The following is a 25,606-nucleotide window of genomic DNA, read 5'->3' on the forward strand; positions in this document are numbered from 1 at the left end:
TCCTGCAGTCTGCTCCATTATTACTAACTCAGTCATCTCCTGCAGTCTGCTCCATTGTTACCAACCCCGTCATCTCCTGCAGTCTGCTCCATTGTTACCAACCCCGTCATCTCCTGCAGTCTGCTCCATTATTACTAACTCCGTCATCTCCTGCAGTCTGCTCCATTATTACTAACTCAGTCATCTCCTGCAGTCTGCTCCATTGTTACTAACTCCTTCATCTCCTGCAGTCTGCTCCATTATTACTAACTCTGTCATCTCCTGCAGTCTGCTCCATTATTACTAACTCTGTCATCTCCTGCAGTCTGCTCCATTGTTACCAACCCCATCATCTCCTGCAGTCTGCTCCATTATTACTAACTCTGTCATCTCCTGCAGTCTGCTCCATTGTTACTAACTCAGTCATCTCCTGCAGTCTGCTCCATTATTACTAACCCCATCATCTCCTGCACTCTGCTCCATTATTACTAACTCCATCATCTCCTGCAGTCTGCTCCATTGTTACTAACCCCATCATCTCCTGCAGTCTGCTCCATTATTACTAACCCCATCATCTCCTGCAGTCTGCTCCATTATTACTAACCCCATCATCTCCTGCAGTCTGCTCCATTATTACTAACCCCATCATCTCCTGCAGTCTGCTCCATTATTACTAACTCTGTCATCTCCTGCAGTCTGCTCCATTATTACTAACTCAGTCATCTCCTGCAGTCTGCTCTATTATTACTAACTCTGTCATCTTCTGCAGTCTGCTCCATTATTACTAACTCAGTCATCTCCTGCAGTCTGCTCCATTGTTACCAACCCCATCATCTCCTGCAGTCTGCTCTATTATTACTAACTCAGTCATCTCCTGCAGTCTGCTCCATTGTTACTAACCCCATCATCTCCTGCAGTCTGCTCCATTATTACTAACTCAGTCATCTCCTGCAGTCTGCTCCATTATTACTAACTCTGTCATCTCCTGCAGTCTGCTCCATTATTACTAACTCTGTCATCTCCTGCAGTCTGCTCCATTGTTACTAACTCAGTCATCTCCTGCAGTCTGCTCCATTATTACTAACTCAGTCATCTCCTGCAGTCTGCTCCATTATTACTAACTCCTTCATCTCCTGCAGTCTGCTCCATTATTACTAACTCCATCATCTCCTGCAGTCTGCTCCATTATTACTAACTCAGTCATCTCCTGCAGTCTGCTCCATTATTACTAACTCAGTCATCTCCTGCAGTCTGCTCCATTATTACTAACTCAGTCATCTCCTGCAGTCTGCTCCATTATTACTAACCCCATCATCTCCTGCAGTCTGCTCCATTGTTACCAACCCCATCATCTCCTGGAATCTGCTCCATTGTGGTTTGGTTAGTTCTAGATCAGCAACTGAAAATCTCATTTGAATTTACCTTTCTACACTACTAGAAAGCTAATATAAACTAAACATATTGAGTGAGAGTTAATAAGTTGGCAGATGAGCTAGAAACTAGGTGTACCCCATTTACACCGTTTACCCAGGACTAGGCCAGGGGAATAGAAGGGGTCCATCCTGAAGGGAACAGTCTGCGTATAGGGCTTCATTATTTACACAGTGGGAACTCATCTGATACACTTATGTTTGAGTGGAAAGACAAGTACTACCTTACACCTACTGTCAGAGCAGGATGATTTATTGTTTAATAACCACTCCTTCTTATATTAAAAATAAGAAGAGCTAATATACCATTTGGAGGCCTAGGGCCAGTGTCTTAACTCTAGTTTCTTCCCATCCTTCCACATGTGTACTGTGAACCCCAAAGTTTATTAACATACCTTGGATCAAGAAGACTCCTCAAAAACTTGAAAAGCAAAAGCTGGTTCTGAATAGAAAAATAAAAAGCACATTAAGCATCAAATTTCCAGAATTATGCAATTCTAAAGAAGTAGTCTAGACTAGCCCTTCAAACCCAGGTGCTGTGTTTCCCTGAGGCGTCTGCACACACCTCAGTGCTGCAAACTCTCACAGCTCCAATACCCTTCAGGCTGATTCAACTGTCCTCTGCCTCTCCGTAGGGCCTGCTGTGAGAGTTAATGGTGGGGACAGTTGGGGCATACTTAAGGTCTGAACGAACAACTACCTCCAAAAATTCCATTCTATCTCTGCAACAGAATCGACCACAACTGCAAAGTGTTAGCCGTCAGCACAAAGTCTGTATTCTATGTCCAGCATTCATCAGCAATGTGACCATGTAATTCTTAGTGTTTGGTTTCCATATGGGGAAACAAAACAACTCCACCCCTCCCCTGAACCCCGGCTGTATCTTCCCTGCCTTCGTCAAGAGTAGTGACAAAATGAGGTAAAGCTCCTCATAGCACATGAATATAGTTGCTAAGTTCTTAAGAGGCCTAAGCAAAAATGAGCATTTTCTTATGTATTCAAGTTTCTTCTCTACCAAGGAGGGAGCATTCCGTGTGAGAAGAATAGCATAATTTTCAATATAATTTTAAATCTATTTATGGCTAGGGATGTAGCACAGAGATGGAATCCTTGCCTAGCATGCACCAGATAAGGCTCGATCTCACACTGAAAAGGGACAGGGAAACACACACAAAGACACACACACACACACACACACACACACAGAGACACACACAGATACATACATACACACACATACGCACACATTTATTCATGTGTATACATACAAACACACATGAAACTATAGAAACACATGCTAGTTTTTAAAGACTGGCCCATGCACAGTCATTAGTCTCTATCAGCCTTCACACCCTGCCTTCCCTATGTTGCTTTCTTTTGTTTTCATGCCTTTCCTCCTGGTTATGACTTGATTTTCCTTCCTAGAGCCCTGGGAACTATTCTTCAGGAGCAAATTGCATTAAAAGTAAGGGAAGTGCATAAGATCAATGTGGGTTTATACGGCCACTAAAGCTTAGCAAAAATATAATGTCTTTGAAAGAACTGTGTAGAACTCAACAAAACAATCAAATAGTCACCTTTTAAAAAAAAATCCATCATACTCACATTTATTTATGTGACCGATCAATCGCAGGCTTCTCTGACTCTTACTGGGGAGGGGGTAGAAGTGGTTGTTAATTGTTACGTGTTTTAAAGACAATCCCAGAAGCACCAGGACAAGCAAGATTTAGTAGAAGCGATTTTTAAAGAGAAGAGGGGCTCTGGGTTTGAGGTGGTGTGGTATGTTAGATGTGTGAGCATGCTGTCCGACTGCCTCACTCTCCCCTCTGGCCATCATGGAAGTAAGCCAACTCACCCTGGCACTGTGGTGATAAAGTATGAGGAACAGTGGCCCTCACATTGTACCTCTCCCAGAGCTTCTCAGCATTCACCGTGCACACAGCCACGTCTAGAGAAGCTGTTCCTTAAAAAATCTAAAACATGACCATGGCTCTACTGGAAGGTGACCAAGTTCTGTTTAGGTAAGATGAGCCATCAGCAGAACAGGACTGTGGGTCCTACAGCCAAAGAAGCCAGGAAGCTCTTCTATGGCTTACGGTTTCTAGGGCAATGTAGGTTAGAGATTCAGAGATGTTTCCTCCGTGTCAGGATCTGCTATCCAACGATACACTCCCGCATCTCAATACTCAGAGATCAACACACAGCTGCTCCCATACACGTCCCCTTACAACACACGCGCAGAATACACACAAGGTAAACATACCACACAAACACAGTACATAAACCACATACACAGCATGCACACACATCTAACATACCACCACCACCACCACCACCACCTCCTCCTCCTCCACCACCACCACCTCCACCTCCTCCACCTCCCCCACCTCCACCACCACTTCCTCCACCACCACCACCATCTCCACCACCACCACCACCACCTCCTCCACCACCACCACCACCTCCTCCACCACCACCACCTCCTCCACCACCACCACCACCACCACCTCCACCATCACCACCACCTCCACCACCTCCATCACCTCCTCCTTCACCTCCACCAAACTACTACTACTTGGCAACTATGGCTTAGGCTATACGTATAGCCAGGAGTCCTCGGACCCAGGTCCTCCCATCGTGTGCTCACAGTCCTTACCTGAAGCTGTCCAATGACTACTTCAATCTGTCCAGAGAAGTGAGTAGCAACCAACTCTGCAGCCTTACAGGGCTTCAGGGACACAAGTTCCTGCAGTCAGCAGAAAAGGCGGCCATTTTCACATGGACACTTAATGGGCTATTCTTAGGTATGAGGCTTGATGTCCTGAGTTTCCACAATGTACTTCAAGAGACCCTGCTTTAGGCTTTAATTTACCAATTGGCAAAGCTAGAACGGTCCCACACTACAAGTCAGAATTGAGTTTTTGTTTTTAACCTCTCTAGAATTTGTAAGCAGTGTAAGCTTTATGGAATTCTGGATTCTGACCACAACAGCTATGGATGAACAAAGGAGTGAGTGGCCCCCAAGTTCCCTGTCAAAGAGCTTCATGCTTGAGCTTCGAGAAATGAGTAAGGGTCCAGCTTTGATTTCTTTAGCTAAAATCTGCTGCAGGGTGAATTTACAAACCAGAAGTGTTTGTGGAACCCAACCTAAGTCGTGAAGACACTACCGTCTTACCCACTGTTAATTAACCATTTTTAACAGGATCCACATCTGTCAGACCTAAGATTCCTATGTGTGTCTCCTTGGTGTCCCTGGCTACTCTTCCAATTGAAGCCCTCCTTTCCGGGATTGCTCCCACTTCTGCCCGCACTGAGTAGCTTTTATTACCAGTTTGACCCAAACTGGAGACACCAAGAAAGAGGGCCTCTCAACTGAAGAACTGCCGACATCAGACTAATCTGCAGGCTCATCTGTGGGGTGTTTTTTTAGTCAATGCCTGCTGTGGGAGGACCCAGTCCTTTGTGGGCGGCATGGTACCTGGACAGGAGGCCTGGGCTGTGTAAGAAGCTAGCTAAGGGGCTGCAGAGATGGCTCAGCAGTTAGGAGCACTGGCTGCTCTTCTAGGGGACTTGCTTTCCAGCACCCACACGAAAGCTCGCAGCCTCCAGTCCTAAAGGATCTGATGCCCTCTTCTGGCCTCCTCGACACTGCACGTGCACAAAAATTAGGTATAAATAAAGTCTGGGGGGGGGGGGGGGGAGGAAGGAAGGAAGAAGGAAAGAAGGAAGAAGGAAGGAAACAAGCAAGCTGAGCATGAACCAGTAAACAGCATTCCTCCATGGTCTCTGTTCACTTCCTATTTCCACGTTCCTGCCTTGAACTCCTGCCCTGCCTCTCCTCAGTGGTGAACTGTGTGTGAGACTAAATGAGCCCTTTCCTCTCCAGCTAATTTGGTTGTGGTGTTTACTACAGAAGTAGGAAGCAGCTAGAACTGTGTCTTTTCGATTTCTGCCTTTCTCTGCCAATGGGGCCCTTACAACATAGATAAAAGCAAAGACCAAGTTTGGAACGGCACAGTGTAGCAATTCTACAGTAATGGATTCCAGTGAGGCCGGGTGAGACAAAATAACAAAGAATTCAAAAGAATGACCATACGAACGTTCAATGAGATCAAACAACACGAATTCTTGAGTGAATTAAAAAACAACACAAATAAAGAGCTGATGAAACAAAGAAGACGGCACAGGATATAAATGAGGGAATCAATGGTGATAAAGACTGAAATCAAAGAGCAACTTTACCAACGAAGAGCTCAATGCGTCAGATTTAAAAACTCGGCAGAAGGTCTCACAAATGGATCAAGTAGAAGACGATCTCAGTCTCTGCCTGAGATGGGGGTGATTTAAAACATTCGGACAGTCACACAAACAAAGTGACAAAGTAGGAAAGAGCATGGTGGATCCACACAACACCATCACAAAACCATAGGCCATAGGCGTGAAAGGGAAAATAAGCAAACAGCTGGTACCGGCTGAAGCATGAGAACCCACATAAAAGCCAGGGGCAGCAACCTCTGTCCCCCCAGAGCGTGGGCATGACACAAATACAGACAGGTCCTTGAGTCACTTGCAGTCTAGCCAACTGGCAAGCTTCAGGTTTATGGTGGTTTGAATAGGCTTGGCCCAGGGAGTGGCACTACTTAGAGGTGTGGCCTTTTTGGAGGAAGTGTGTCATTGGGGGCGTGGACTTTATGACCCTTCTCATATGGGGAGGCCAGTCTTGTCCTAATGGCTTTCAGATGAAGATGTAGAACTCTCAGCTCCTCCTGTGCCATGCCTACCTTGATGATAATGGGACTGAATGTCCGAACCTGTAAGCCAGCCCTAATTAAACGTTGTCCTTATAAGAGTTGCCTTGGTCATGGTGTCTGTTCACAGCAGTAAAACCCTAAATAATACATGTTCCAATGGAAGACACTGTCTTAAAAAAGCAAGGTGGTGGGAGCCTGAGGAAAGCACACCCAGCTGGACCTCTGGACTTAATAAATGCACATACACAAAAGAGAAAGAAAGAAAGAAAGAAAGAAAGAAAGAAAGAAGGGAGGGAGGGAGGGAGGGAGGGAGGGAGGGAGGGAGGGAGGGAGGGAGGCAGGCAGGCTGATTCAATAAAGTTACAGCAGAGGGCACTAGAGAGACGGCTCAGCAGCTAAGAGCACCACTGCTCTTGCAGAGAACTGGACTGAGCACCCAGTAACCACTGGGTGATTCACAACCACGTGTAACTGCAGTTCCAGGGTATCTGATGCCTTCTTCTGACCTCTGTGAAAACCAGGCATGCACATGCTACACATACATGCATGCAAACGAAATGTTCGTAAACTTAAAATAAATCTTTAAAAAATGTATTTAGTCATAGTAGAATTTTCTGAAATATAGGGACGAAGATAGCCATCCACAATACTGAAAACATTCAGAATGCTAAACGGGTAAGACCAGAGGGACTCCTCCAAGTCATATTATAACGCCCTGAACAAAGAAATGCTGCAAATTCAAGAGGTGAGCACAAAGTCAGATAAAAGGCAGAGCCATCACAACACAGCAGATATCTCAGCAGAAGCACTAAAGTTCAAGAGGACAGGGAACGCTGTGTTCCACGTTCTGAAGCCTTTCTCCAGTAACCGCATTACTGCTTCCGACACAGCCTTCCCTTAAAACTGAATGCTAATCTTGGCCATCAGGCCGATATGCCTGGGAAGAGGAAACCTCAAACAGAGAGCTGTCTTCATTAGCTTGCCCCAAGGACATGTCTAAGGGGCCATTTTCTTAACTGCTGACTGATGTCGGAGGGTCCAGCCCACTGTGGAAGGTGCCACCCATGGGAGGTGTTTTTGGGCTACAAGCCAGGAGGTACAAGCCAATAAGCAGTGTTCCTGGGTAGTATCTACTCCGTTCCTGCCTTATTCCCTTAATGATGGGCTGTAGAGTGTAAGCCAGATAAGTCTTGCGTTCTCCTAAGCAGCTTCTGATCAGTGCTGAATGATTTTGGAACCCTGGGCTGGAAAAGCCATTAAGGGCTCAGCTTGATGGGCTGCTGCTGAAAGCAGTGTGGGTGATGGAGGCCTGGGGTGGGAGGCTGCAGAGGGACTGGATTCTTTCGGTGGAATTTTGGACTTTCATACTGCTGGGATTCTGTTTTATACTGCGTTATTAATATTAATATGGGACCTTGAGTATAAGCCGAAAAAGGAAAGTTACTGTTTAACCATGATGTGTTTGTATGTCAAGCTGACAAGGCGTGAGTGAGCTTGTGACAGCTAATCTTGGTTGTCAACCTGAGATGCCTCGGAATCAGGGAACTCAACCAAGAACTGCCTGTCAGATTGCTCCTTAGGCTTGGGCATGTCTGTGAGGCATTTTCTTAATTGCTAATTGATGCAGGACAGCCCAATACACTGTGATTGGTGTCATCCCTGTCGAGGTGGGTCTGCATTCTACCAAAAAAAGAAAAGGAAGAAGAAGACAAGGAGGAAGAAGAAGACGAGGAGGAGGAAGAGGAGGAGGGGTAGGAAGAGGAGGAGGGGGAGGAAGAGGAGGAGAGGGAGGAAAAGGAAGAGGAGGAAGAGGAAGAGGGGGAGGAAGAGGAGGAGGAGGTCAGTTGCTAAGCAGTGCTTCTCCATGGGCTCTGCCTTGGTTCCTGCTTCAAGCTCCTGCCGTAGCTTCCCCCAGCGATGTCCTACAGCCTGCGAGCCAAATGAACCCTTCCCTTCCCTTCCCCAAGCTGTCTTTGGTCCATGTTCTATCACAACAACAGAGACCTAACTAGAACAAGGGACAGAGAAATAAAGTTTCCAGGATGGACATAAACCAAATCCATGAGCAGCAGGGTCAGTCTACAGAAGACACTGGAAGAGCCCTTTACACTGAAGAGAAAAAGAGACACAGCACTGAAGCCATCAGAAGAGCTGCACTGGAGCAGCGGGCAAGCAAAGCAAGCGGGAGAGCCCCACACACTATAAAAGCAACAAAAGGAAAGGAATTGATGCATGCTTTTCAATAATTAGTACGTGTTAGTAGCCTCGGTTCTCCAAGGAAGACCCAGACTGGCACGTTAGATTAAAAAACAGGATCCACCAATTTCTATTTCTTGAATTCTGTCTGATCGATCACAAGGGACTAAGACAAGGATGTAATAGCACAGTGAACTATAGAATAATCAAAAGCAAAGCAAAGCCCCATGAGGACTGAACAGCACACCAGTGAATGCTGCATGGTTTGCAGAGGTCAGGAGCAGGGTCCAACTGCCTGGGCTTTCTAAGCCCTCCGAGTACTGTGGATACACAATAGGGTACACAGTTCAACGAGATCCATTCTAAGAATCTTTTAGGGATCTATGGATCTCCAAAACTACATGTAAATTTCCATATTATCATGTTACAGTATTAAAAGGCATGGGTTAATGACATCATAGTTAATGATACCCTGCATTAGAAGATTCTGAGTTTATACTGTATAGAATCTCATTGTAATATTCTTGTTCATTGTATTTATATTATTGAAGACACACAAGTTATTCAACAAGAATTCCATATATATATTTTTAAAGGTTTATTCTGATTTATGTGGTTGTGTGAGTAGATGCCATATTTGTGCGTGTGCACACAAAGGCTTACACCCTCCGAGCTGGATCACTCAGTTGTGAGCAATGCTGGGAACCAAGCCTGTGTCCTCTTGAAGAGCAGCAGTGCTCTCAGCCAGTGAGCCATCTCTCCAGCACTGAAAAACTCCGTAAGGGTCTGTGCGTGGCTTTAAAGCCTGAGGTGAACACAGTACAGAGGTGAGGGGGACAGTCAGCCAGGAGGAACGACTGTACGGCAGAAATGCTCCCTGCTTCCCGTTTCCCTCGGGGAGTCCCTCTGCTCATTGATCCATTCAGCACATCCCATACTCACAAACAGACATGAGCTTGTGTGGATTTCTGGAACCCATGTGTGCCAGGAACCATGATGCAGGAGGAATACTACGTACTATGGAGACCAAAGGGAATAAGGGAAAGGAAACCCAAAGTGCTGGAAGGTCTACTGGGTTTTTCCCGAGTCACACTGGTATTGTTAGCAGGAAGCTGGTTTCATTCCATAACATACACCACATTCTCAACCCCACATATGACGATGTGACCATCTCTGAGACTACACATCCCCAGGGACCAAGGACCAGCCCTCCACCAGATGTTTCTCCTAAGGTGCCGTTCAGACACACAGCCTTTCTAAATATAAGAATATTTCATCCTATAAACTGTGTGATGATGTACTTGCTGTGAGAGAGGAGTCGGGGAGCTGGAGAAGCGGCAAAAGACAATTCTTACTTTATTCTTGCTCTGTGGAGCTAAGACAAGAGGCTCTGGCCTTCACAAGCTCAGTGTACCTTGGGACAATGGACTATTCTAGCCAGCAGACAGTTATGAGATCAATAAGGCCTTGAACCAATTTCAAAAAGGAATAAGCTAGTTGAACCAATTCTGAAAAGCTATAAAGAGACAGAGCCTAACCAGAGCAAAAGATGCAGGAAAATGGTAGACTCCAGACACTAATGTCCTCTTCCTCAGGGACAGAACAGGCCAGCCTTTGTGAGTACATCTTTTCTCTTTTTAAAAAAAGATATCTATGTGTGTCACATATGTACGGTGTGTGTGTGTGTGTGTGTGGTCATTAGAGTGTGTCGGTGCACATGGCTGTGAGCCGCCTCCTTGGCGTTTGTTTTTAACAGAGCTCAATGTTCTCTCTGTATCTTGCTGAATTCTCTTCAATAAGAGTACAAGACTTGAGGAAACTCCTGTGATATCTGCTGCTGCTTGGTTAGCAAAAGTTAACCTGGAGAACAGCCATTTAAATGGTAAAGGTTTAAAGGGCTGATGGGTCCCTGTTGGCACAGAGGTGGGAATGTGTCCATACTTGAGTGGCAGTTCTAGCAGGACCCTGGAGGTAGTATTGAGCCCACCCTTCATTAGTGAATCTTCTTCCTGCAGCAGGCAGACATTCATGCAGAAACCCACAGCTGGCGGCGGTGCTGAGAACAAGTGGTCAGGAGCCCACAGAAGAGGGGGTGGAGGATATGAGGCCCAGGGGAAGGGAGAGAGGTACGGCAGAAAGACACCTTCTGGACCTGACAGAGCCGATGCACTCATGCACTCCCTGCAGCTGTGGCCATCTGTTCAACACTGAGCCCAGCGTCATTTCATGCTGGGTAGAGGAGGGGCCCATGATGCTCTGTCCCCTTTAGAGACTGTGGGTAGCAATGGTGGCTGGGCAGGGGTGTTACTTTCTTCAGCGGTACAGTTACTACTGCTCTGGTAAATTTCCTCACACCCAGACCTGAACACTCAGTGGGGTACACACAGAAGGAAGACGTGAAAGGGGGAGGAGGAACACGAGAAGGGTTCTAGTGACAGAGGGAGGGGATGGGGGGGAGAAAGAGGCAGGGAATGACTAAGGTTCCGTTATACAAACATGAAACTGTCCAAAAATATTTTTAGGGATCCGGGGTCAGTACCTCCATGTGATCCATTGCTTTCTGCCACACGGACTGCTTCTCCTCAGCACTGTGACCGGGGATAGACAAGATGTTGTGGATATAATTGAAGACTTCTTCCTGTGGAGCACAAGACAATGCATTCATTCATCCTTGGCCTGAGCAGAATTCAGTGACTGCTGCTGGGTGCCAGTCTCCATAAACGTCATCTATTAGGAGATGAAAGTCCACTTAGATTTGGAGTTTATGGAAGGTGGCATTAGAGGAAAGGTAACTCTTATACATTCTAAATCTATTCCGCTTAAACTTGACCTCAATCTGTTAGCCCTCAGTGACTGAAGAGCAGACTTTTGTTTTGTGTAATATCTGTCTGCCCACATCCCCAATCTCACCTCAAACCCCTCCTGCCCTTGTCAACTATGCTCCCTCCACACTGATTCTCATTTCACCCACGTGATCTCCATTCAGCTCCCTGAAGATGTCCGTTTTGCCCTGCTTCAAGACGTTCGTGTCCACTTCTCCCTAAGCATTCCTCCCTCCCTATCTTAAAGCTCACCTTTGAGTGGCTTCTCTAATGCCAAAGGTCAGATCACCCCGATCTCTGCTTGCTCTATATCTCAGTCCCTTGTTATCCCCCAGAGCCGCACCCAGCCCTCTTGCATAGCACAAGTTAGGTCTACATCTGGTTACCACCAGTGTCTGTCACTGGGTTACACTCAAACTTCAGGAACTCTCGTGTTTTAATACAGACTCTACTTACAGCAGAGACCCTGCAACAACCACGTGGATACAGCTTGGGGAGAGACAATGGGGATAGACAAAGGGGTGAAGCAGGCTTGAGGCTGACCTCTCTCAACGGGTCGTGCAGGTAGCAGTCAATGATCTTGTCATACTGGTGTTCTCGCTCATACATAAATTCACAGATCTGATAGCTGGAATGCAAGAGGGCAGGCTTCAGTTGCCAAACAGGCCGGTGGCGATGCACTTCTGACACTCGGAACTTTAAACACGTGGAAAGGGAATGGTGCTGTTCCTAGTGCTAAATACAGGTCTAAGACTTCTAATCCAAGGGTGCCTCAGACTTGGAGTCTCACATCAGGAACACAGGAAAGCACATGCAATGTCTAAACGCTGCAAACCCCGCCAGAGTCTAGTCCCAGGCATCTCAGATATAAATAGTTGGCCTGGGTTATGTATCTACGAGAGCACAGAGCCTGCCACTCTCCTAACAACTGAAATACTGCTAAGTGCTATATTTGCAAAAGCTTTAAAGAGACAGTACCAACTAAGAAATAGCTGGCGCTAGGTATCAGTAATTTGCAACAATTTTTATATTACGTTTCTTTGTTCAGAACTAAATACAACAAGGTGATTAAGTGTTGTCACATTGTATATTATGTACAATGTTAGCTGTAATATCATTCCTACTGACATAACTGTCACAATCTAACAAACACCATACACATTAAATCTAGAGCTGGGCATGTCTATGGGGCCAGCGCTGGGAAGGCAGAGACAGCAATATGACAACAGCAAGTCATATGGAGCACATTCTAGCACAGCCCGGGGCTGCGGCGAGAACCTGTCTCAAAACACTAAAAATAAACAGATGTGTGCATAGACAAGGTGAAGCACAGGAGGGCTGCTTCTTTACTTTCACATCAAAACAAACACACATTTTTAATTTATGCTATACATTTCTCTAAATCTTGCTAATTTTCAGAGTTCATGCAAAGCTAAAAACCAAGACAAAAACAAACCCTCCACCCTCCTAAGCTTATGTTTTCATTACTGTTGTTGGTGTGCCCTCTCTTAGGTAAAATAGCAGATGCAAAATAAACTAGGTTTCATGTTAGAGACTAACAACATTGGAAAACAGCTCACAATTCTGCCTTTTCTGCCATGCGGATGAGCCGACTCTCTTCAAACTGAACGATGCCCCCAGCCTGCAGCAGTTCTAAAAGCACCTGGAGGTTTAGAACAGTGAAAGCACTTTGAGAATTGCTCTGTGTACTAGTCCTCTAAGCAGCCTTGCAGCCCACAACCTTTTCCCTGTGTCTCATTGCCTGGGGATAGTTAGGACTGCATTCAGTGCCCTATGACGACTCTGCCCTTAAGGAGGAAAGGGATATCACAGTGTATCAGGTATAGCCCCACGCACTCACACTAACCTCTAAATACCCCTCACGCTTAAGAAGTTGCTTCTTTGTGTGTTGCATGTATGAGTGTTGTGGCTGCATGCACATGTACCATGTGTGCATGCCTGGAGACTGCAGATGACAAAAGAGGGCGCTGGATCCCCTGAAAGTGGAGTTACAGATGGCTGTGAGCACCAAATGGGTGCTAGGAATCTTCTGCATGGGTACCTGGTGCTCTGCAAGAGTGCCGGCTCTCTTATCCACTGTGCCATCGCCCCAGCCCTGAGAAGTTAGTTTTGGTACTTTTGTGCCTTATGGTTTTTTACATCTGTAACATGGACAGTGCCCAGCTTTACACACTAATTATTTTAATTAAACATAGATGTGTGTGTGTGTGTGTGTGTGTATGTAAGAGTATGTGTGAGTGTATGTGTATGAAGTGTGTGTGTATGTGTAAGAGTATGTGTGAATGAGTGTATGTGTATGTAGTGTGTATATGTGTATGTGTGTAAGAGTATGTGTGAGTGTATGTGTATGTAGTGTGTGTGTGTGTGTGTATGTGTGTGTGTACTAGCAACTCTGAAAACATACAAAGGTAGGAACAATTCAAATGTCTATCAAGGATAAACAGACAAACAGGGTAATACATGAATTAATATTATTTTGTTTCAAAACAGAAAGGAAGGTTGGGTGTGTGGTACAATACGAATAATCCTTCAAGATACTCCGCAAGTGAAATGGAGCCCAGACAGATGGGCAACAGACACTGTATGGCTGAACTTACATGAGGAGCCAGAACAGAGAGAAAATAATGGCTGTGACCAGGAGCCTGGACGTGGGAGGACGTGGAACTGCTACTCAAGGTGACTGCAGCTCCTTTTGGGAAGGTGGATTAACTGGAATGGAGTTCCAACTTTAGACTTAAAACCGTGCATTCCAGGGCTGTTGGTAGGGACTTGACCTAGCAGCCGTGGAATCTGAGTCTGATCCCCAGCAGTGCATAAAACTGGGTACAGTACTGAGTGCCTACAGCCCTCGAATTCAGAAAGATCAGCAATCCAAGGCCACGGTCAGCTACACAGAGTTCAAGGCCAGCCTGGGCCACAAGGGGACATTTTAATCCAGGTATCACAGCGCACTCAGGAGGCTGAGGCAGGAGATCATAAACTCTAGGCTGGCCCGGACAGCAGAGCAAAACCTCATCTCAAAAACAAAGACAAAAACAAAAACAAGAAAAGCCAAAAATATTGGTGTTCACATCACTTTCAGGACGGTAGCTGAAGATAAACAGTGAGCATGGCAGCAATTCATTCAGCTAGGACCTCGGGCCTACGGGAGAGCTCAGAATTCCAAGAAACAGGACCCTCGTCAGGGTGCGGGGGACCTTCAGCAAGAACATTTTGTTTATCGTTTTGATGTTGAACTAAACTGATCCAAAATTTTCATTCAAGGTCCAAATTTAATCCCTTTGTAGCACTGGAATGAATGCCTGTCATATACAATAAATGCGGAACGAAGCCTCCTCACTCTGGCCGGTTTGGACTGGAATAATGGAATGAGTTAGAGCCAGTCTTACCATCTCAGCCTTACGGTCATCACCGGGGGTTTTTGTAAGCAAGTTATGCAGTATTATTAAAAATTAAACTAACGTTAACTGTGTACATTAAAAACAACGATAATGAAACTAAAAAATCATCATGTCCTATTATTAAATCTTATGTTGCCGCTCTCTCCGCCCTTGGGGCTGTTTAAGCCTGCGGCAGCTGCATCTGATGACGAAGACAGCACGCAGGTGTGCAGCTAGGCATCTTCCTGCTCCATGCTTAGTGACAACACATCAGAAGACTAAGCACGCCATCGGTGGACCTCTCGGGATCGTCGAAATGTATTTAAAACATTACTTTATGAAGGGTTATAAAAGCAAGCAAGCGAAGAAAAGAAGACAGACCCATCTGTGGCCTACACAACGGATAATGTCTACTTTTGGTTCCTTGATGGCGATAGCTTGTCCATCAGGAAAGTGGAGAAAAATATTAAAAAGGCCGTTAAGCTGAAAAGTGTGAATGTCTGAGCCAGCATGCAGGTAAAGGGGCTTGGCCCAAGCCTGCCAACTTGAGTTCAATCCTGGGTCCCACCTGGTGGAAGGAGAGACCTGACTCCTGAAACCTGTCCTCTGACATATGCGCCAAGGCTCATGCTCACACACAAAGTGTATCTGTTTTTATGCATTACATTGTAGCGGGAAAGGGAACAGTTTGTTACTGTCGTTATTATTCAAAAGTGTTACCTACAAGGGGAGGCAAGAGAGGGTAATGGTTAGAGCTATGTGTTGGGGGAAGTGTGGATGTGCGGTTATACAGTACTGTACATGTGTATGAAAATGTCATGGTGAAACCCATTGTCTTGAATGCTAACTAAAAGAAAATGATGATGATGACGATGACAATGACGACGATGACGACGACGACGACGACGACGACGACGACGACGACGACGATGATGATGATAAAAACAACCTGTTACTTGACTGGACAAAGCAGTCACCCTACTGATGAGAGAGTGAAGTTCTGACGTGTTTTCCTTTCACCTTATTTATTTACATAAGTTTATATACATGGCAACAATCCTATCAGAAACTATATTTGGGAAGCTAATTACTGTCTATGAGCACACTGCTGGGAAATACTAGGGAAGACTGCATAAACCAAGTCTGGTGTGTGACAAGCAGTATCAGGAGTGCTGCGTCAGCGGGGAAGGAAGTCGCCAAGTACTAATTTGAATTGTGACCTTGAACAATTTTTCTCAGCAATTTTCACCCCTTTAAAAATGGAGGGGGCAGCCATCTGAGTAGGCACCTTTATAACTAATATGGCTACAGGAGCTGTGGTTAGTTTTCAAAGTCTGGATTTAATGTTCGGAGAGCAATCCCACCGTGATAGTTCTCCTTGTGTCAAAGAAGGCTTGCACACTAAGAGGGTGTGCACACACCATGCACACCACGATCCACCTTCACTGCTACAGACACACAGGTGTAAACAGAAGAGCTCCCTCCCTGTTACTTGTTCAACAGGAACTCGACTGCTCGCCTTGCTCTCTACGGTGTCTGAAGCAGTCGCTGGGCCATAACAGAACAGCTAACGGGTTCGCTGCTGACAGTCTACACTCTTCATCGGAGTCTGAGTGTGCACTGCCACCAGGAAGGCCAGATCAACAGTCACAACTGTCAACTGCTGTGACTTAATACCTTACAAAGTTTGGTATCCACTTTAAGTGGGTTGACTTAGTGCCCACGGTTTCAGTGTGAAGGCTTTTAAAGCACGGCTCAGGAAAGCGTCACGAGGGGACAGAAGTGGTGGCCAGATACTATCCCAGGACTAACTGAGGGTGTGGGGTAGCAGGTGGATTCCAGTCTCCAGAGCGGAGCCCTTCGTGCCGTAGCACCGTAGGATGCTGCCCAGATGAAGTATGCCAACACTCGCTCCTGTAGCTCACAAGAGCGGCTGCCTCAAGCCCCTGCAGAGAAACCGTCTCAGCCAGATGGACCACACATGAATTAAATTAAATGTTTTCTCCCTTAAAGTACCTTTGTTAGAATACCTTATCATAGCAACGGCAAAAGTAACTAAAACAGGCTTTATCCCCAATCTTTAGCACAGAGTTCTGGTGTCCATACCTGCTGTCTTTCAGAATGGCGGGAGTCATCGTCAGGGCTACAGAGGAACTCAAGGACCTGGCCAAAGGTAACAGCGATGGTTATCCTGTGTCAACGGTTCATTCCCACTCAGTTGTAACAAGCACCCACACGGACGGTGTTGTCCAGTTGATGGCCTACTGTGGGCATCAGGCTTCAAGGACGCCTATATTTAGCATGTGTCCTATTTGGATTTCTTCACTGTTGAGAAGCATAACCAGGAGCACTTCCTTTTGAGTTCCTTAATACCATGGCGAGCGGCCATGGGCTTCAGTCAGGACATTTGAATCTAAATCCTATCCTACATATTATAAGATTTCTGCTAGAAAAAAAGTTACCCTAAGCCTGGCCTTAGATGAGTTATTTAACCTTCTGGGACTTCTCTGAAAAAATGAGGCTTAATGGACTGATGGCAGAACCTGTGGAAAACTTTGTGAATCAAATGTGCAGGAGGCTTTGCTGGGTGGTGGAAGTGCTCAGTATATCACCTTATTACCCCTGGCTTCTCTACACTGAGAGTGGTTGTCACACAACCTGTGGACATGTAGGGGACGTTCTGTGACTGGGAAATGCCTGCAGGAAAGTGATTTCTAAGCAGACACAAGAATTCTCAAAGTAGCCCCTTCCCCAGGCAACCAACAGGATGTGACCATCAGAGAAAGAGAGATTCTTAAGCTGCTAAATTAAGAAGCAAGAAATTCTAAGCAACTTAGAGTAACCAAATGACTATTAATACTGATGTTGGATTTTGAGAGCCAGGCCCCCATAATGTGAAAGTCACATAACCCAGGACACATCTCTAAAACACACGTCCCTACTTAGATCCCAACGAACGCAGACCCCGGCAGTCTGCCTTGTCTACGAATGGAGAACAGAAGACGGCAGCTCCAGGTCTTACTGTAAAGTCACTTACTTGATCAAAGAGGGTTCTGTTCACAAACAAGGTATTGTCGGGCTTCGCGAGCTGCCGAGCGAGGAATGTAAAGAGGCACCCCACTTGTGACGGGGTGAAATCTGAATTCTCCACCATAACCTGGTGAGCAAAAGAAACCAGTTAGCAGTACTTTATCTGGAGGGCACACCTATGGGTGAGGAAGAAGAATGCTGCTTTGGGCTTCAAAGTCAAATGACCTGACGGTGAAGAAACCCCAGGAAGGAAGTCACAGCTGCCTTCGTGGGGTGGCTGCTTTTTGTGGAATCTGCAAATGGCTCTGGAGTTGAATGGACAACCATATACAACAGGTTTCCAATCACAGCCACTCCTCTGGTTTAACTTTGTTCTCATGCCCTAAGTCCCCATGGTATATATGGTGCTCTGATGGGGCCTTTCAGGGAGTTGTGATGGTCAGCATAGATTGTCAGCCTGACAGGATTTAGAATCACCTGGGACACAGACTTCTGGGCCTGACTGTGGAAGATTATCTTGATCATATTAATTGAGGTAGAAAACCTGCCCACCATGGGCGCCACCATTCCCTGGCTAGGATCCTGTCCTAAAAGGAGAAGACTGAGCAGCAACAGTTGGAATCATGAACTGAGAAGGAAGGTGAGTCAGATTAAACACTCAGATTACATCTTAAAACGTGTAATCAGATCACATCATTATAAAAGCACAAACACATCAAGGAAGCCCAATGTTTAAAAAAAAAAAAAAACCCACAACAGAACAGCACCTTAGATTCACTGCTACAGAAGGAATCTGTGAGAAAACAAGAAAGAAACAGCTTCTAAGCCAAGCTCTGAAGTCTTAAGTGGAACCTTTGCCAAGAAAGCATCAACAGAGAGAAGCGAGAGCAAAGGCATGTGTGAGTACCGGAAGACAGGAGGAGGAGGATAAATCAGATGGCAGCTTCAGAAACCTGGGACATATGCATGACGCAGACTGTGGGATGACTAGAGGGGCTGAGCTGGAGAGTGGAGAAATGATCCTGTATTCGAGTAGGGGCTACAGGCAGACGGCGTCAGGAGGCCAGTGTGTGAGGGACTGCACGGGCTGAGGAAGGAGTCCTGACTGCGGCAGTGATGACAGCTGAAGCCCAGTGCAGAGCAGACACTCGAGGTCCCCACACATGGAAAATGTAACTGACACATTCTGCACATCATCAGTGGGTGGACAACCCTGCCCTGAACAAAAGGAAGAACGCAGACGTTTGCGGCTGAAGATTACGTGCTGTCGAGGGCTGCTGTGTTGAATCAACTGGGGGGAATTTACCACAAGAGAGGTTTGGAATCCAGCACATCCACTGTAAGACTTCTGAGTTCCGCCCTTTATCCTCCATTCAGACACATGCTTAAAGTATGAGACTTTGCCAGCTGTAAAGCAGTCCCTAGAGCCTGCCCTGACCTTCCTACTCGGGGGTCCTCCTGCTTCACAGTGACGGAGAGCACTTGTCAAGTGTACTGTCACCACTGAGTTACATCACCAAGAAGTACAGTCTTGGGCTACACTTCCAGTTCTGCGCTCCCTGTGCATCCAAGTTGCCAGCCAGCTCCTGAACACACCACACGTTCTAGCCCATGACCGAAGAGCTTTCCATGGCTCCGTCTTTGCTCTGCTTGGTGTCCAAGGTCCCCTTTCTAGGATTCCAATCTCGGGGCCCACCTAATGCTTCCTTCTGCTCTGTAAGGCTCCAAACTATCTGACCTTATACACTCCTTACAGAAGCGGCTCCAGTTCACTCCTGATTCTCTTACCTACTCAGTAAATGTCTGATTCTATCCCACAGTATCTCTTTCTTCTTCAAAATATTGCAAAGGCCACGATTACAAATTTCCTGGGTATCACTTAGTCTCAAGTTGTGTTTTCTATGTGTGCGACCATACATACATAATGAGCCTGTCTACCGTGCCCTGCCATTCCACTGCTCTCAGCACTCCTGTCCAAACACACTTCCATACAAGCTGGCACTGGAAATGTTCTCCTCATTGATCTGAGGTGATAGATTGTAACAGCAGGAAAAAACAGCCCATGCCGACAGTCCCGGGGAGTCACAGAGCTCCAGTCTCTGCTTCGGGATCATCCTTCCAGACTAGAATAGATTCAATTCAAATCCCAACTGACTAATGTATAAATACTTCTTAAACACCTACAAGAGTTCAGGCACAGAGAGCACACATCCTGGGCATGCTACAACAGGGCCTTAGTGAATACAGTAAACACAGTATAACGCAATTAATAAAATTGATATAAAAATGCCACTAGTAATAAGCCTCAGCTGCTACCTTCACGAGGCTCAAGTTGAGATAGGAAAATCTGTAAACGTATCTGAGACAATGAGCAAGTGCAGACCAAGGTATCCTGAAAACACGAAGGAGCTCTAGCCAACCTAGGAACTTGTGAGAGGACACAGAAGACGTCGGCAGTCTAACGGAGAAGGGAGGGAAGAGGCTTGGCTGGCTGAAAGAACTCAAGTCAGGACGATGACACATGGGTGAAGAAATCTCTTCAATAGCTCGTGTGTGGAGGGGCAGGGGATGGCGGGAAAAGGGATCAGCAGTCAGAGACTATGAAATAAGGAGAATCTCAGATGTCACCTTACATCAGTGATGGACGTAGCATCAAAGTGGGCTAACCTAGGATACGGTTTGTTCCCCAAAGGTGTATGAGCTAGAAGTTTGGCCTCTGGGAAAACGGTGGAATTTTGGTCTAGTTGGCAGAAGCTGTGTGCCCACAGATGTCACTGGTGAGGCTAATGCTAGGCTGTCATTAAAGAGTATACCTGATCCCTATAACCTCTCTGACTTCCTGACCCTCTCTCACGTTCACTGACACCGTGACGCTATCTACATTATGACAAAGCTGAGGGGACTTTTACTGGAAGTCAGGCAGGCGAGACTACCCGATCGTGAGCTTTCGGCTGCCAATGCTGTGATAAATAAACCTCTCTCGGATATAAAGTCCCGGGGTCTGTCTTACGGGAAAACTGCACTAACATACACACAAGTATCTGTCCTTCCCTCCTAACTGATAAACACAACTTCCAATTTTCAGCTGAGCATATTGTAACCCAGAATGCTTCAGTCTCTCTTAGTAGCTTCCAAAGTATTGGATAACATGATATTATAAGCAATTTTATAGTATACAACTTCAAAGACATTTCCTTAAAGACACATGTCCTTCTGTGTCTTTGTGACACGGGCCTGCTAGCTACACAGTAACAGAGCAGCCACACTGAACCATCGGAAACCCTGTGGTAAGTGTAACAGTAACAGAGCAGGCTCAGGGCCTGGGGGTTCTGAGTCTCTCCACTGGGTCAGGTTGCCTGCCTCCTGCTTAAGAAAGAACCGTGCTGGGGGTTGGGGATTTAGCTCAGTGATAGAGTGCTTGCCTAGCAAGCGCAAGGCTCTGGGTTCGGTCCCCAGCTCCGAAAGAAAAAAAAAAAAAAAAAAAAAAAAAGAAGAAAGAACCGTGCATTTCCACTGTAGTTAAACTACTGCCATTTTGAGTTATCTCACAGGTATAATTTAATTCTATCTGACCGAACAGAGAGCTACAGAAAAATACCAGATAGACAAAAGGCATGGTTACAAATAGGTAGACATTTGGGAATCCAGGTGGGGATCCTTTATACTGACTACCTGGATTTACCTGGTTTTATCTGAGAATTTGAAAATTCTGTTCTCAGAGTCATCACCGCTTGTCTTACGAGGCTCATGAATAGCTGAGCTGAGCTGATCTGTGCGTGCTGTGTGTGCTGTGCGTGGTACAGAGAATGTTACAGATGCAATGTGCTTGTGCTACACATAACTAGAGGACCAGAGAATCTTCATGGGCTGAGGAAGACTGACGACTGAAACCCTCTGAAGAGCTGTGCCAACAGAAAGACCAGGGACCGTCCGTCTCTGCACACTCATAGCAGCAATGCCATGGCAGAACATGGCACTGCCACACTAACCAACCCAGCCTGGGACAGAGACTGCTGGTACAAATTCCTTCTTAGTATCTCTATTACTGCACATGACCATACTAATAGAGCAGTTATCAGACTGAGCGCCTCTCGAGACGCCGTCCGTCAGCTGTATCCCAGCCTCCAGCCTCACTCTAGACACAGTAAACGTTCTCCATCGTTAATATCTCATTCGCCTCTCGAGGAGCAAGCACCATAATATAATACTAATGCTGCCACGAACGGCTGCATTAGACGGGTTGTTTCAGATCCGACTATAAAAACTCTCAATTAGCTCGCCATACCACCAGTCAATAGAAAGACACGCACTCTTTGAACACTTACTTTCAGTAAAATATCCACAATGCGCTGCTGGTATTCTACGGCTTGCTTATCATTTTTAAAGTCCTCAAAGGTCTAAAAGAGAGAAAGAAAGAAACTTAAGTAACTGTCATTTGTTAGTTTTAGGAGGAAACAGGTGACTACATCTCCCTGTCTTTAGCGGGAAGCAACTGAATTTATTTCCTTGGATAAAATAACACCTAGATGATCATTAAAGCATCTGTGAAATAAAATGACAAACGCCCATATTCTAATGTTTAAGGGATATTATCTAGTAATACTCTTCATTTCAGACATATTTTGTGGAGAAAATATGCATTTAGAATGTTATATCCACCCCCACCACTACACACACACACACACACACACACACACACACACACACACACACACACACACACACGTATTGGGGGGTGGTGTTGTCTATGAATGCAGGTGTCTACAGAGGCCAGAGCCCCTGGAGCTGGAGTTACAGGTGGTTGTAAACCACCTGTCGTAGGTGTGAGAATTAAACTTGGGTCCTCTATAAGAGGAGACAAGCTGAGTGAGATACGCTCTTAATCATTGAGCCACCTCTCTGGCCCTCTTTCCTCTTTTTAAGACTCTATTTCATGTGTGAGTGTTTTGCCTACAGTCAGGTGTGTTTACCACATGCTTGCCTAGTACCAGTAGGGGCCAGAAAAGGACAGCAGACCTCCTGGAACCAGAGTCACAGATGGCTGTGAGCTGCCATATTGTTGCTAGGAATGGAACCCAAGGCTCTGCACCAACAGTAAGTGCTCTTAACCACTGAGCCTACTCCAGCCCCAGTTACAGCACTTAACATCTTACAACATGCCAAGACCTTAAAATTAATATATATACTGTTATTACATAACCAAAGAGTTTGAGAAAGTAAGACAATGTTGCAAAAACGAACAGCAAGGGGCTATGGGGGAGCACAGAGGTCTTTGTGTGCACAGAGAAACAACAGGGGAACCTCAAATGTCCAGCACACACGGTTGTCCTTTTAAGGGAAGGAATGTAATACCTGTTACATCCTGGGAGTGGACATGGTTTCTAGCCTGGTGAACTTTGCTCTGTTCGTGGCTGGAGACCACACCAGACCCTCCCCAAGACCATTATCATAAACTTGTTTTCCCCAATCTACAGGACCTATCTTCATGGGAAAATTTCAAGAAATTGTTATTGGTTAATGTTAGAAGGAAACAGATTACTAAATCTTCCTGCCCCCATCTCTGTTCTCAATCTTCCGAACCTATCTTTCTAAACGGTGTCACATGTATGCTACAAAGACTTTCAATGTAGTCATGTCTGATCTGTATGTAGCTTACTTTGTTCCTCAAGGGAATTTACATATGCCTTGTTGGGCAAGTAGGACTGAGTTAATTATCGCCAGGAAGGTTTTAACCAAATTGTGCTGTGCTTAAATATACCTAAAATGAATCACTTGGGGTCAGACTCTTGAAGTTTGAACCAACATCAACTACTGAACTATACTGAACCAAACTACCTTCTTGCCTCCCTTGGACCATCTCTCTGCAGGCCTGTGAAGGTCACAGAGACCCATGTAGGACCGGGAAACCTAGAACCTTGGCCTTAGGACAGAAGAGTAAGATGCCACAGGCTTAGTCACCATTCAGACTTTTACTTGGAAATATCTGAAATGCAGTTTACTGTCATATAAAACAATTTTCATGACTTCTACAACTGAGAAAAAGGGTTTTCAGAGATAGGCATTTCAAAAATAATCATGGTTTACAGCTATGCAATTTACAATATCCAGGAAATGAACCAGCTTTGATGTCCATCAACAGAAGACTGCATAAAGAAAATGTATACCACATATACAAGGCAATTTTATGCAGCCATAAAGAAAAGTAAAATTGGACATCCTTATGTGAAAGAAACAGGCCAGACACACACTTAGAAGGACAAACACTGCATGCTTTCTTCCACATGCAGAACTCATTCGTGCACTCATCTGTGTACGCATGTTCGTGCATGCGACTGTGTATTGATTTATAGATGTATGTTTGTGGGACATGGAACTAGAAAGAGGGTCACAGAGAGGTGGAAGCGATCGTCAAGGAAGTGGGACACAGAGAAGAGTCAGGATACACGTGAGGGGACTTCCTGGGCAAAGGGGAGTTAGCTGGGAGGAAGCAAACGGAGAAGGACCATGGTAAAGAAGAACAAATGAAAACAAAGTGGAATGTATGGTGGGTTCCTGCGGAAACCATGTACTTAATATGCTAACCTAAAAGTTAATTTAAACTGTGTTTTAATAAGAAAAGTAAAAACAAAGAAAAATAATTATGGTAAAACTGCTAAAAGGCCAAAAATTTAAGCCTAACTACCAGAATGAGTTGCCACATCCTCAAAACAGAGCCAAGCACAGCACTTAAAATTTGTATATTACTGCTTAATGTGTCCTGAATATAATGTGTATCAAAAATATTAGATTCTGGGGGGCAGCATGCAACAGTATTATGTGATAAAAGTGCCAACTTCACACAGAACAACACATAAGGGACAGAAACTGGGACACACCTGGGTGCTGAGTGTGAGAAAGGCCCCCACATACACCACCCCAACCTCCACCCCTAACCCTGCAAAGGAATTAAATTAACAGAGATACATGGTTGCTCTATGTTGGCAGGCTGTGAAAGGTACCCTGCTTCCTGGTTGAGATGGGTCGAATCCCTGGGGACCCTAAAAGGGACAGCAGGAGCATCCCCAGTCTCCCAGGAGATCAGGTTCCTCTCACATAGCTACAGCTCCCCCCCCCCCCACCCCGCCACATACACACACAACTCCCTATAGAGAAGTTTGAGACAGATCAGTCACGCAGGGTAATGTCCCAAGCCCCTCCTCCACAGGTGAGAACATGACCTGTGTAGGCTCAAGACAGATCAGTCATAGAAGCGAGACCACGCCCCCAAATATGTAGACAAGGTCTTCCCAAGTTCTCAGACCAAACCAATAGGAAGTACCTGCTGTTAGACACTGATCCATCCCAAAACTATATTTAAGAATCCTATTCAGAAGGATTAGAAGGATTAAAGATGTGCAGGATTAAAGATGTGCAGCAATTATTCTGTCATAAGCACTGTAACACTGCCACTTGAGGAAGAGATCCTCTCTCCTTAAGTTGCTGCCCGAAGCTCTCCTGTACCCCTCACTGGCTAGTCAGTCCCTTGCTGGTTCAGCCCAGCCTGATGTCCTGCTGCAGCAGCAGCAGCAGCAGCAGCAGCAGCAGCAGCAGCAGCAGCGACAGAAGGCAGCAAAGCTGTTTCCCCTTCCTGCCTGAGCTCTCTCCCCTTCACCTGAACCCTTGGACCTAGTCGGACCAGAGATCTCTGTGGAAAGCCCCCAGAGCAAAGCCCCACCGGTTGCTACACTCTTGACCTGGGAAATGAACTGCATATTGTCCCAGTGGATTTTTAGAAGGATCTGCATCACCATGGGCTTTCAAGTCAGTTCTACTCAAGCCAGAGGACTTGCTAGTCTTTACAAAGACCCTTTCCTCTGGTTGGCATGCCCTTCCCTTCCTATTTCTGACTGGCACATGGCAGGAGCTTTAAAAATCATTCAAGACAAACAAAGCAAAAGTAACCATTCAATTATCTAAATTATTTACACTGAAAAATAACTAGTTATCTCAACTAGTGT

The 25,606-nt window shown here is 45.7% G+C and overlaps 1 protein-coding gene across 7 annotated transcripts in view; it reads right to left on the reverse strand.

The window, feature by feature from the left end:
• Positions 1–25,606, reverse strand: part of Vps8 (VPS8 subunit of CORVET complex) — a 234,143-nt gene that overhangs the window by 109,049 nt on the left and 99,488 nt on the right. For 5 of the 7 annotated variants that reach the window (XM_063270364.1, NM_001427620.1, XM_063270362.1 and 2 more), the window contains 8 exons: positions 21,935–22,006; positions 17,617–17,736; positions 16,686–16,742; positions 12,759–12,841; positions 11,722–11,806; positions 10,896–10,994; positions 4,066–4,155; positions 1,805–1,851 (listed from right to left, as the gene is read on the reverse strand). In XM_063270364.1, the coding sequence (XP_063126434.1) occupies positions 1,805–1,851; positions 4,066–4,155; positions 10,896–10,994; positions 11,722–11,806; positions 12,759–12,841; positions 16,686–16,742; positions 17,617–17,736; positions 21,935–22,006 (653 nt within the window). The remainder of the gene's footprint in view (positions 1–1,804; positions 1,852–4,065; positions 4,156–10,895; positions 10,995–11,721; positions 11,807–12,758; positions 12,842–16,685; positions 16,743–17,616; positions 17,737–21,934; positions 22,007–25,606) is intronic. The other 2 variants (XM_063270366.1, XM_063270365.1) reach the window with 1 other exon arrangement.

The sequence above is a fragment of the Rattus norvegicus genome, chromosome 11, assembly GCF_036323735.1.
Source record: "Rattus norvegicus strain BN/NHsdMcwi chromosome 11, GRCr8, whole genome shotgun sequence".
Taxonomy (NCBI): Eukaryota; Metazoa; Chordata; class Mammalia; order Rodentia; family Muridae; genus Rattus; species Rattus norvegicus.